Raw genomic sequence first — 12,966 nt, forward strand, 5'->3', positions numbered from 1 at the left:
TAATTCTATTTTTAGAACGGGAATTTGGAATCCTCTGAAAAGTACTTGTACGATTAGATGTACTTTTATGGTTTTCATAAAATTGAATGAAGATATTTCTACTAGTACTACAAGGGGATATCACCACCAGAACGTCACTTTTAGTGATTTTCTGGTGTCGATATCCCCTTAGCCTTAATGTGGCTTAACACTACCTTGTAAATAAGGCCCCTTTTCATGCTTCACTTATGGGTGTTACAGTGGGCATTCTGCCGCAACACCCACTGCTTTTTTGCACTGCTCCAGATTTACAATACAGCATAAAAAACTAATTTCTCCTCGTATTTTGGTATTTCCATGTGTGTTGCAATCACCTTTGAAGAGCAGGAAGGTGTCCCCTCCTGCACATAAACAATAGCCCACGCAGTGCAGGCACACCTGCAACATGGTACAAGGGTGCATGTGCTGAATCTAGGCAGCTTAATTAGCACCAGCGATGGGGGAAACACATGGGTGTGCCGTATTTTTGTAAATAGGGCGTATCCTGCATTTAAAACATGTTGGAGCGTGGCGTTACCAATTTTGGAGTAATACAGTGCTACAACATTTTTTGTAAATATGACCCTCAGTGCCTAGGATGGCGGAATGTATACAGGTAAAAGAATATTGGAGCACCATTTTCAGTGAATTTACATCAGCAATAAAAAACCTAAAGATAGTCAAATGAACAATAATACATATTAGCACCCGAAATTTAATGTTAGGAGCTTTTCAACTAATCAGATTGTTTTCTGTATGGCTATAGCTACCCTTGTAGGCCTGCACCAGGAATATTCCACCTCTGCTAACTTTCCACCTGCCAAGATTTTTCATAACCACACTCTGCTAAGTTACTTTTTAGAAATCTGCCTTAGTAGAGGGGGCACTTGGATCCTCTCCACCACTACAGCATACCAACTCTCGTTTTATCAGAGCTACTCTCTTTGTTGCCCTCTGCTGGCATATCACCACTACTTTTACATTAGTGGAATGTAGGCCCTTAAAACCATTGACAGTAGAAAAAAATTAACAGACTGATATGTTACTTTATATTTTTCCTACTAGCAGTGCTGTAACGTGCCCCCACAGCCCCTGTGGTGATGGGGGGCCCGTGTTCCAGAAGGCCCCTCCTCAGCAAAAGTGGTATGTGGCGAGCCAGCGAGGGGGGACCCCTCCGTGTACTTTGCAGGGGGCCCCCTCAAGTTTCATTACGCAGCTGACTACTAGGCATTTCAGCTTATATTCCACTTTAAAAATGTAAAGAACAAACCTGCACAGCAGAGTAGAGAGAGGAGTTTCTAATAAAGACAGCTAGGGCTGCACGGTTGCAGTGATGCAGGTCTGCTGTTGCAGTGGTACAGAGAAGCTGTTAAATCCCAGATCTAAGCTGACCTGAATTCACGCCTGCAGGGCAATAAGGTCTGTTAACTACCCTCCTCTCATTCTGGGCCCTTGCATGGGGTCCGAGCCCCTTATTGTGGGGAGTAACCGCTATAGCCATTCATGCAGCAAAATGCATTTATGTTAAGGAAGACTTAGTTGTGTAAACATGATTGACCAATGTCGCAAGAACATAGACAATTTTGGGTTTGCTGTGGAAATATATTCCTGAAACATGATAAAAGAGGAAGGGTACAATAGAGATATCATCATTAATTTAATATCAATTCTGCTTAGTTAAAGTAAAAAGAACCTTTTAAGAGTTGTCACATTTCTGGTTACATATTTTGGAAAGCCCACTTGGTAAAATCTGCAGGAAGATACTGGTGAGGGCAGGAGCTGCTAACAGTGGTACAGCCAGACCCCTTCATAATATCTCCAAGTATAAACTTTAATTAAGTGAGCCTCTGATCCGCCAATCCACACTTGTAGGACCTATGCATTTGCAGCAGTCAATAGCTCTATATATTTGGCTAGAACCCGCAGAAATAATTATAAGGCAATTCATGATAGCCTAAGACCAACAAGGCAAATTAAGCTAACCACTTTATTTGTAATTGATGTTTTTTTAATGGGTTATGACAACCATTATTTTATGTTATTGTTAGTCTTTTTTTGCCAAAAGATGTTCTCTTGTATTTAGGTCTGGTCTCAGTAAGATGATGTAACACTTTGGGACAAAAATACAAAGAACAATTCCTGCACTGGAAGAGATAATACTAAGGGCCTCCACAGCCACCATGTACTTCCCTTGTGTGCTCAGATAGCCTGGAACAAAGGACGTCCAGACACTAATAAACACAAGCATGCTGAATGTGATCCACTTGGCCTCGTTGAAACTGTCAGGCAACTTCCGGGCTAGGAAGGCAACCAGGAAGCTAACACCAGCCAAGAGCCCCATGTATCCCAGCATGCACCAGAGCGCAGTCTCTGAACATTCATTGCACACCAAAGAGATAGTCCCAGTCTTCAGTTTCATATCCCTTTCTGGGAATGGAGGGCAAGAAATGAGCCAGGCAGCACAAATGAGGACTTGAAGAAAGGTGGTGGTAAAGACTATAACCATAGGTACTCGTGGACCTAGCCATCGCCTCATATTACTGCCAGGCTTCGTGGCAGAGAAGGCGATGACCACCATGATGGTTTTGGCTAAAACACAAGAGATGCAGAGCACAAAGGTGATGCCAAAGGCAGGCTGGCGAAGTAGGCAGGGTACTTTCTGAGGTTCACCAATAAAGAGCAGAGGGCAGAGAAAGCTCAGTCCAAGAGCCCCTAAAAGAAGACAGGTGAGTTCACGGTTATTCGCCTTGACAATTGCAGAATCTCGGTACTTGTAGAATAAGTGTAAGATTAGTAGAGTCAAAAGGAAACAAAGCATTCCAGAAGCAGCCAGAAGCCCTCCCAAGACCTCTTGATAGGACAGAAATTCAATTCTCTTCGGAACACACTCATTTCTTCTCGCACTGGGCCACAAGTTGGGTAGACATGGCCAGCAATTGGAAGAATCTAAAAAAGAATTTAGAGTTTTATGCAAGGACAATAGTCTGTAAGTTTATACTGAATGTTTCCACAGTATGAAAGTTCTGCAGAAACAGTTCCTGATTACAAGTGGCCCAAGTCGGAGGCGATATTTATTTCATCCAATACAAATCTGACATCAAGGTGTTCCTAATTCATTGAATACAATAATGCTTGCATAGCCTCAGTTTTTGGGGAATAAGATGAGTATTTCGGTGCATACTGCACCAAAATCAGCTTGTTACAGTAAATATAGTACACTTCCACCTTTTTAAATGCTGGTGGGTTTGACCTGCTGGAAGGTCATTAAGTTATAAAGGTGAGGTCTTTATTGCACCCAGTAATTACAGCGGTGTCCTAAAAATTGCACAATTCAGAATTCTAACTGCTGCAGAAACAAGGATTTGCACACGATTTGGAAAACTCAAAACTGCTCATAATGAGGGTCATAGAGGAGAAAAATCTGAGATTGCCATATTGGAAAAGGCTTTTGACCTGTATTACAGTATTAGAGTTCAGAGTTTTGGCTATGTTATTAAGAGGAAAATCAAATCCATATTATGTTTTGTTATGTTATGTTATTTTATGTTATGTTTTGCTATTTTAGCTGTTTCTGTATAGAGCAACATTCTCCAATTCCATGCCCAATTGGTACTGTTAGTTTCTTGGAGCAAACTAATGTCTGCAATTTATATGTATATATATATATATATATATATATATATATATATATATATATATATATATATATATATATATATATATATGAACTCCAAACCGTTGCCGGCGGCAGCCGTCAGCCAGCATACACGTACACAGACTCCTTAAATGATCACCGCAAGCCAGGCTTCTTTGCAAAAAGATTTATTTCCAACAAATGGTGAAGGTGGCGCCAGTCATCAGACGCGTTTCGGACTTACGTCCTTGCTCACTGATGAGCGAGTGAAGTGGAGGTCACACATATATACAAAATAAGTGCACATTTGAATTTCGCGCCCAAACCAAGAACTAAACATCGATGGTGGACTCACATGGAAAGTCACATACCAAACCCGATATGTGGGCGTCATTTTGTAGTGGTGTAAGGTGGAATACAAATGTGTACTTTAACCAACTCACAAATAAATCAATTCTGTTGCATCAAGTGGAATCAAATCGAAACGTATCACAACACAAATAATATTGTTATGTTTGTAAAGAAAGAACGTTAAGGCACACTTGACAATCAAACATAAATATATCGTTTGAAACATTGTACATATACATACAAATTTTGGAAATGTTTGCACAATATATTGATTAAATGCGTAAATGCACAGCGCGCTAGTGTTGTATGTTTCATTGCGATATGAACACAAAAAATGGACATAATTTCATTTTCATGTTATCAATCGACTAGATGCAATCTATATATAAAGCAAGATGTTATTGCATATAAACGTATGGTGAGAGGGCAAATGTCTGTACAAATACGTTTGGAAACACAAAACAAAATACATTTTCATTCCTCAATAGAAAACCAATTGGGTAGAATAATTGGGGAATTTCAGAACAGAAAATATAATTAATCGTCATTCGAGTTATAATTCCATAGTTATACTGTACTCCTTGGTACCTAGTATGGGATGTTTGTAGAAAATAACTCCAACCCGATTATGTCACGTGGGATGGTTGTGGTAATGTGGCCAAGAGTATGGAAATTAGCCAACCATTTTGCTCCACAGTGATCTACCAATCGTGTGTTTTCCAAGTAAAAAGCCCAACTCAACATTTAAGAAAAACGTGGATGGTCAAGTATTAGTGATGGGACACTCCAATTAAAAAGTGAAGGCTTAAAAATGGAACTTCTCATATAAATGCCATGAGAGCCGTAAAACTGTGCGTTTAAAGACAATAAAGTGCTTAAATGTGAATGTGTAATATACATGTTTCAAAAAGATCTGTATGCCCAAGTTATTTCTTTTAACTCTTTACATTCTGATATTTATTGTACTCAGGCTACACTGGACAGTACTAAAACAACTGACAAAAAAGAAATAGGGAATTATGTGGACAAATCCATTTGAAAACCATGTACTCTAGTTTATACATATCGGTAGGTGTCAGCCTACCGTGCAGAATTCCAGTTAACCATATTGATTAACGTTCACCACTTACGCTGAAGCCCTAGATCAGATACATGTCAATGGGTAAGCTGAACATATAATGGCAACTATAAGAAATTGCGCAAGTCTTCCCCTATGTTCAAACCCCCGGGGTGCTTACTGTTAAGCATGACAATATATTTTGACTCCAGTTGACGTAGACGTTTTTCGTTATCTCCTCCCTTCTTATTGGGGATTATGGCATCAATCACAAAGTATTTTAGATGGTTTAGGTTTTGATTGTGAACAGATTGAAAATGCCTAGCAACTGGGTAGGCGGAATCCGCATTTACTATGGCCCGTAAATGCTGGAGAATTCGTAAATAAACCGCCCCTTTAGTACTCCCTACGTATATGAAGTTACAGCTGCATTGTAATATATAAACCGCTAACTCAGTGCGGCAAGTGTAATGGGATTTGAGCATGATGGGTTGGGTGTCAAACGGTGTTGGGAAAGATTTTGTATTAACACCGAATTTACATGCTCTACAGCTAATGCAGCGAAAGAATCCTTTACGTGGAGATAGCCAATTGTCAGCGGATGTTTCTGGGCTATTTTTAACTAAGTTGTTATGCATTGAGTATGCCCTTCTGAAGGTGACAGTAGGGGATTGTGGCATAATGTCTCTAAGAATGTTATCAGTCAGGACAATTGGCCATTCGCGCTTAATAAGTTTAGTTATTGCTTTGGCCTGGCGGCTGTACCCCGTTATATATATATATTTATTTTTTTCGAGAGCTTGAGTTGTCGAGTTTTTAATTTAGCTTGCATTGGTAAAATTGAGTTATATGATCTGTAGGGTAAGTTAAAAATATCAGGAGACAAAAATCCGAAAGTAAATATCATGAGACACATATATTGTGATGTACAAATATCTTTGAAAAGAATATCATTTGTTGACGTAAGGAATATAGTTTAAATAATACTAAATGCATTTAATATAATTTTTAATAATGTAGAGGTTAACCAAAAGATTGTTTAATTGTTTCAATGGGTTTTAGTTAATATATTAATTTTAAATGTTACTATTGTTTGTATAAATGCTATTACTTTTTAGAAATATATGCCCACATGCATCAAGGTAAATTGCATTCGCAAACAGTGCTAATCGCAAAATTCGGCGGTTTGCGAATGCAATTTCCTTTTTTGGGATGCATCATGGTTTTTTTTATTTCGCAATTTAAGGAATCGCAATTATGTTGCGATTTCTTAAATTGCGATTGCATTTAAGAAATGTTAATTGTGATTTCTTAAATGAAATGCATGAATATTTTTTTTTTTGCGAATTCGCAAATAGGAAGAGGTAATTTACCATGAAGTTGAACTTCATGGTAATTTTCTAAAACTTTCAAAAATGCACAAAAGTGCATTTTTGAAAGTTTCATTTTACACACACACATGCCCTTGTGGCAAGTGTGTGTGAAAAATGTTCTTAAAATTAAATTTCAGAGGTGCAGGGGGGTTCCTTGGGACCCCCCCTACACCCTTGAAATGGCATTCTCATTTTGCGATTCCTTAATTGCAAATCGCAAAATGAGAATGGCTTCCCATTCATTCCTATGGGCCTCTAGGCCCTTATGAATCAATGGGAAAGGATTTCTTAATTGCGATTCGCAAATTGTGAATCACAATTAAGGAAAATTAAGGAATTGCAAAAAATATTGCGATTTCTTAATGCATAGCATTTTGCGATTTCTTAATTGCGATTCCTTAATTTTCGCAATTAAGAAATCGCAAAATGTAACAATGATGCATGTGGGGGAAAGCTTCTAATTCTAAGTGATTTAAAAAAAAAATCAATGTTTAATAGTAATTTTAATGTTATAGCAGGTTGTTGGGTTTATGGGGGATAAGTTGGGAAGTCAATACGGTAACAAATATTTATGATGTTTTAATACAATTTATTTCATTATATGATTGATATTTAATATTTAAATTACGTAATACTGACTTATTTTGTTATGTGTTATTTGCATAATGTTCAGTTTGTATGGGTATACTTGGGAAGTTAATTCAATAAGAATTATATAACTAGTAAGTATATATTGTTTATCAATTATTTAATTGATTTTTAATTATGTAATTTTTAGAATATTTTTTTATTTTACTTATATTTCAGTTGCAGGCTGCAACTTTTTTAGCGGTGTAGGGTGGGAATTATGCAATAACTAATTAACAATGTATTACTTATTTTTATTTAATTATTTAATTGATTTTTTTTGTGTTGAATCTGCTGATTTGTTTTACTCAAATTTTTGTTATGGGATTCTAGGTATGTATGGGTGTAGGGTGGGAAGTTAACCACATGGCTGCTGGGCGTTTTCCCCCCCCTGTGCTGGAAAATGCCATTTTAGTGGCACCATGACGAGCTCAGCTCGTCATCAGCACACGACACCCGTGGGTGATGACGAGCTGAGCTCGTCATCAGCATTGAAAGGGTTAATTAATGAATTAATAATATTTGCAAATTAATTATTTACATTTATTTTAAATATGTAAATTATGTCACAGATTTTGTATTTTTATTATATTTTAGTTGCGAGCTGCTAGGTTTCCAGGGGTCTAGGCTGGTAAGTTAAGTAATAATTAGGTAACAAATAATTAGGAATTGGTAATTCATTTTTAGATTGATTTAATATATTTAAATTATGTTATACATATTTTTTTGTTACATTTGAGATGCAGGCTGCTAGGTTTGTAGGGGCATTGGGTGCAAGTTTAATTAATTATTAATTGAAATACAACTGTTCATTCATTGATAATTAATTATTTTATTGAATAGTAATTTTGTAAATTGGTTGTTTTTTGTTAATTTCATTACAAGGGAAGAAACTGTCATTGTAATTCATAATTGCTTATATTAAGAGTGAAAAAAATATATATTCGTGATGTTATTTATATATGTAAGGTGCTTGAAGTGAAGTACTTTCCCAACTTTTGTTTAGAATGCAGTAGGAATATAAAATTACCCTCTTTGAAGTTCGGCATTTTCCCAACTGTTGCGTTGTTTGGAGTGGGAATAATCAGTGTACCAGTGTACAGTAGAGTCACCTGCCTGACCCCAAGATGGCTTCCATAGTGGTCCCCTACACGTTGTTTTACTTCCCTGGGACAAAAATTGGACATTGACCAGACCTTGAACCTATCCCTTAACCTGCCTACACATCAGGACTTGGAACCTGCAGAACTTACCCCAGACTGTGGAGACCTAGCGATTTGGCTGATGCCCAGTGGAACTACCATATATCTAAAGAGGAGATGGGTTGTGGACTCCCACTTTCTGCCCTCAGCTACCCAGCCGGACCGTGGGCAGATTTTCCCCTCGTCTCTACGTCCTATCTTCCTCCTACCCCTTTACCCTATCCCCTTACCCTTCCTTGCTCCATTCACCTTGTCCCCTATGTTCTTTAAATGCCTTTCTTGATACTTATGTAACTTTTAACTGATGTAAATTGCAACATTGTTTTCCCTCATGTAAAGCGCACTGATTCCATAGGGTCTAGCCAGCGCTATATAATAATTCATTAATTACATTTGTTCCCATCTAGTACTCTTTCTCTCTTTGTCTACCTCCCTAGCTCCTAGCTCCTATCCACTCTCCCCTGAATCTCTCACCTTGCCTGCTCGTCTGCCTAGCCCCCTGTCCTTTATGCCTTTGACTAAGCACTCCTTCTTCCCTTGTAGGAGAAAGATCCAATAGTTATACTCTGGAGTCTCAGCATACCCTCTGAGAGAGTCCACTGCGCCCAGGGAGCCACTCACAGCTGAGGTACGGTATGGCACCCCTTGCCAAAACACTTCCTTTTTGGGGAAGGATTCAGTATGTAGGCCTTGGAGTCTCAGAGACCTCTCTGAGAGAGTCCACTGCATAAAGGGAGCCTCTCGCAACAGAGATAGGGAATTGATACCACTTCCCCTGGGATCACAGCTTTCTGGACTTTGGACGTTGCTTTGACTCGTCTACAGGTTTGTATCCCCGTCGCCCTTCCCCGCCTCTTTCCATGCGGTGTCCATCACCCTCCCCTCCTCTTTCCTGCCTTCATTACCTGTCTACTTACCCAGCTCCTTCCCCGTCCCCTGAATCTTTCCCCTTGCCTGCTTTTCCCCTTATGTATTTGTGCTTATTGTTTATCTTGACCTTACAAGTAAATATGTTGCCCTGCTCTAATAACTGTGTAACCTTTGTAAGGATGTAACCTGTAACTATGATCTGATGCTCATGTAAAGCACTCTGATACCTCTGGGTCTAGCCAGCGCTATATAAAACCTTTAAAATAAAATAAAATAAAATAAATAAATAAATAAAGTCCAACACTTTCCCTACTTTCGTGTTGTTCGGAGAGAGAATAATGAATGTTACCCCTCTAAAATCCAACGCTTTCCCTACTGTTGGGCTGTTTGGAGTAGGAATAGTAAATGTAACCCTATATATATATATATATGTATATATGTATATATATATATATATATATATATACGTATATATATATATATGACTACACTCCGTCTCACAATTCGACACGCTCTCAGACATCCAATAAACGCCAGAGATCAGCAGAGTCCAAGGGTGTTTATTGACACCTTACTACATGTTTCGGCTTGCGGGAAGCCTTGATCACGGCTTCCCGCAAGCCGAAACATGTAGTAAGGTGTCAATAAACACGTCCCCAAGTGCATAATGAGTTTGCACCCACCTTTCCTGGAACTCACTTAGAGTCACAAATGAACTTTTGAATTGAACCTATAGACTCGAACTACTCACTGCATGGCAGACTACATGCCCCACAACACCCCGCGATTTCCAGCAACCTCATGACAATGTAGGCGGGGTGAGGTGAATAAAAACAAGCAATTACCTCATGCAGGCTTGGAGTTCGTTTTGTTCACGCCCAAGATGAAGGGGCAGCAAGCCCCGAAACGCGTCGGCGAAAGAAAATAATGCCGGGGAAGATGGATGCGAAGGAGCACATCTAGCCTGGAAGGCGGGAGGTGACGTGTGCCTTCTCAATGCTTAGGGCAATTGGTATTGAGTTTAACGACACGGTGGCCCGGCCGTGGAGAAGAGCACTGCCGGCAGCAGAGGAAAACGCCCTCCATCTGCTGCAAGGAGCTGAGCTTGGAACTGGTCCGAACTACAAACAGCGTCACGTCCCCAAGTGCATAATGAGTTTGCACCCACCTTTCCTGGAACTCACTTAGAGTCACAAATGAACTTTTGAATTGAACCTATAGACTCGAACTACTCACTGCATGGCAGACTACATGCCCCACAACACCCCGCGATTTCCAGCAACCTCATGACAATGTAGGCGGGGTGAGGTGAATAAAAACAAGCAATTACCTCATGCAGGCTTGGAGTTCGTTTTGTTCACGCCCAAGATGAAGGGGCAGCAAGCCCCGAAACGCGTCGGCGAAAGAAAATAATGCCGGGGAAGATGGATGCGAAGGAGCACATCTAGCCTGGAAGGCGGGGTGTGACGTGTGCCTTCTCAATGCTTAGGGCAATTGGTATTGAGTTTAACGACACGGCGGCCCGGCCGTGGAGAAGAGCACCGCCGGCAGCAGAGGAAAACGCCCTCCATCTGCTGCAAGGAGCTGAGCTTGGAACTGGTCCGAACTACAAACAGCGTCACGTCCCCAAGTGCATAATGAGTTTGCACTCACCTTTCCTGGAACTCACTTAGAGTCACAAATGAACTTTTGAATTGAACCTATAGACTCGAACTACTCACTGCATGGCAGACTACATGCCCCACAATACCCCGCGATTTCCAGCAACCTCATGACAATGTAGGCGGGGTGAGGTGAATAAAAACAAGCAATTACCTCATGCAGGCTTGGAGTTCGTTTTGTTCACGCCCAAGATGAAGGGGCAGGAAGCCCCGAAACGCGTCGGCGAAAGAAAATAATGCCGGGGAAGATGGATGCGAAGGAGCACATCTAGCCTGGAAGGCGGGAGGTGACGTGTGCCTTCTCAATGCTTAGGGCAATTGGTATTGAGTTTAACGACACGGCGGCCCGGCCGTGGAGAAGAGCACCGCCGGCAGCAGAGGAAAACGCCCTCCATCTGCTGCAAGGAGCTGAGCTTGGAACTGGTCCGAACTACAAACAGCGTCACGTCCCCAAGTGCATAATGAGTTTGCACCCACCTTTCCTGGAACTCACTTAGAGTCACAAATGAACTTTTGAATTGAACCTATAGACTCGAACTACTCAGTGCATGGCAGACTACATGCCCCACAACACCCCGCGATTTCCAGCAACCTCATGACAATGTAGGCGGGGTGAGGTGAATAAAAACAAGCAATTACCTCATGCAGGCTTGGAGTTCGTTTTGTTCACGCCCAAGATGAAGGGGCAGCAAGCCCCGAAACGCGTCGGCGAAAGAAAATAATGCCGGGGAAGATGGATGCGAAGGAGCACATCTAGCCTGGAAGGCGGGAGGTGACGTGTGCCTTCTCAATGCTTAGGGCAATTGGTATTGAGTTTAACGACACGGCGGCCCGGCCGTGGAGAAGAGCACCGCCGGCAGCAGAGGAAAACGCCCTCCATCTGCTGCAAGGAGCTGAGCTTGGAACTGGTCCGAACTACAAACAGCGTCACGTCCCCAAGTGCATAATGAGTTTGCACCCACCTTTCCTGGAACTCACTTAGAGTCACAAATGAACTTTTGAATTGAACCTATAGACTCGAACTACTCACTGCATGGCAGACTACATGCCCCACAACACCCCGCGATTTCCAGCAACCTCATGACAATGTAGGCGGGGTGAGGTGAATAAAAACAAGCAATTACCTCATGCAGGCTTGGAGTTCGTTTTGTTCACGCCCAAGATTAAGGGGCAGCAAGCCCCGAAACGCGTCGGCGAAAGAAAATAATGCCGGGGAAGATGGATGCGAAGGAGCACATCTAGCCTGGAAGGCGGGAGGTGACGTGTGCCTTCTCAATGCTTAGGGCAATTGGTATTGAGTTTAACGACACGGCGGCCCGGCCGTGGAGAAGAGCACCGCCGGCAGCAGAGGAAAACGCCCTCCATCTGCTGCAAGGAGCTGAGCTTGGAACTGGTCCGAACTACAAACAGCGTCACGTCCCCAAGTGCATAATGAGTTTGCACCCACCTTTCCTGGAACTCACTTAGAGTCACAAATGAACTTTTGAATTGAACCTATAGACTCAAACTACTCACTGCATGGCAGACTACATGCCCCACATCACCCCGCGATTTCCAGCAATCTCATGACAATGTAGGCGGGGTGAGGTGAATAAAAACAAGCAATTACCTCATGCAGGCTTGGAGTTCGTTTTGTTCATGCCCAAGATGAAGGGGCAGCAAGCCCCGAAACGCGTCGGCGAAAGAAAATAATGCCGGGGAAGATGGATGCGAAGGAGCACATCTAGCCTGGAAGGCGGGAGGTGACGTGTGCCTTCTCAATGCTTAGGGCAATTGGTATTGAGTTTAACGACACGGCGGCCCGGCCGTGGAGAAGAGCACCGCTGGCAGCAGAGGAAAACGCCCTCCATCTGCTGCAAGGAGCTGAGCTTGGAACTGGTCCGAACTACAAACAGCGTCACGTCCCCAAGTGCAAAATGAGTTTGCACCCACCTTTCCTGGAACTCACTTAGAGTCACAAATGAACTTTTGAATTGAACCTATAGACTCGAACTACTCACTGCATGGCAGACTACATGCCCCACAACACCCCGCGATTTCCAGCAACCTCATGACAATGTAGGCGGGGTGAGGTGAATAAAAACAAGCAATTACCTCATGCAGGCTTGGAGTTCGTTTTGTTCACGCCCAAGATGAAGGGGCAGCAAGCCCCGAAACGCGTCGGCGAAAGAAA

The 12,966-nt window shown here is 41.7% G+C and overlaps 1 protein-coding gene across 1 annotated transcript in view; it reads right to left on the reverse strand.

The window, feature by feature from the left end:
- Positions 1-2,062: 2,062 nt before the first annotated feature.
- LOC147678449 (extracellular calcium-sensing receptor-like) overlaps positions 2,063-12,966 on the reverse strand; it is a 34,260-nt gene continuing 23,356 nt past the window's right edge. The window contains exon 5 of the mRNA XM_086945634.1: positions 2,063-2,964. Coding sequence (XP_086801760.1) covers positions 2,063-2,964 — 902 coding nt within the window. The remainder of the gene's footprint in view (positions 2,965-12,966) is intronic.

The sequence above is a fragment of the Lissotriton vulgaris genome, chromosome 12 (assembly GCF_964263255.1).
Source record: "Lissotriton vulgaris chromosome 12, aLisVul1.2, whole genome shotgun sequence".
In the NCBI taxonomy this organism is placed as follows: Eukaryota; Metazoa; Chordata; class Amphibia; order Caudata; family Salamandridae; genus Lissotriton; species Lissotriton vulgaris.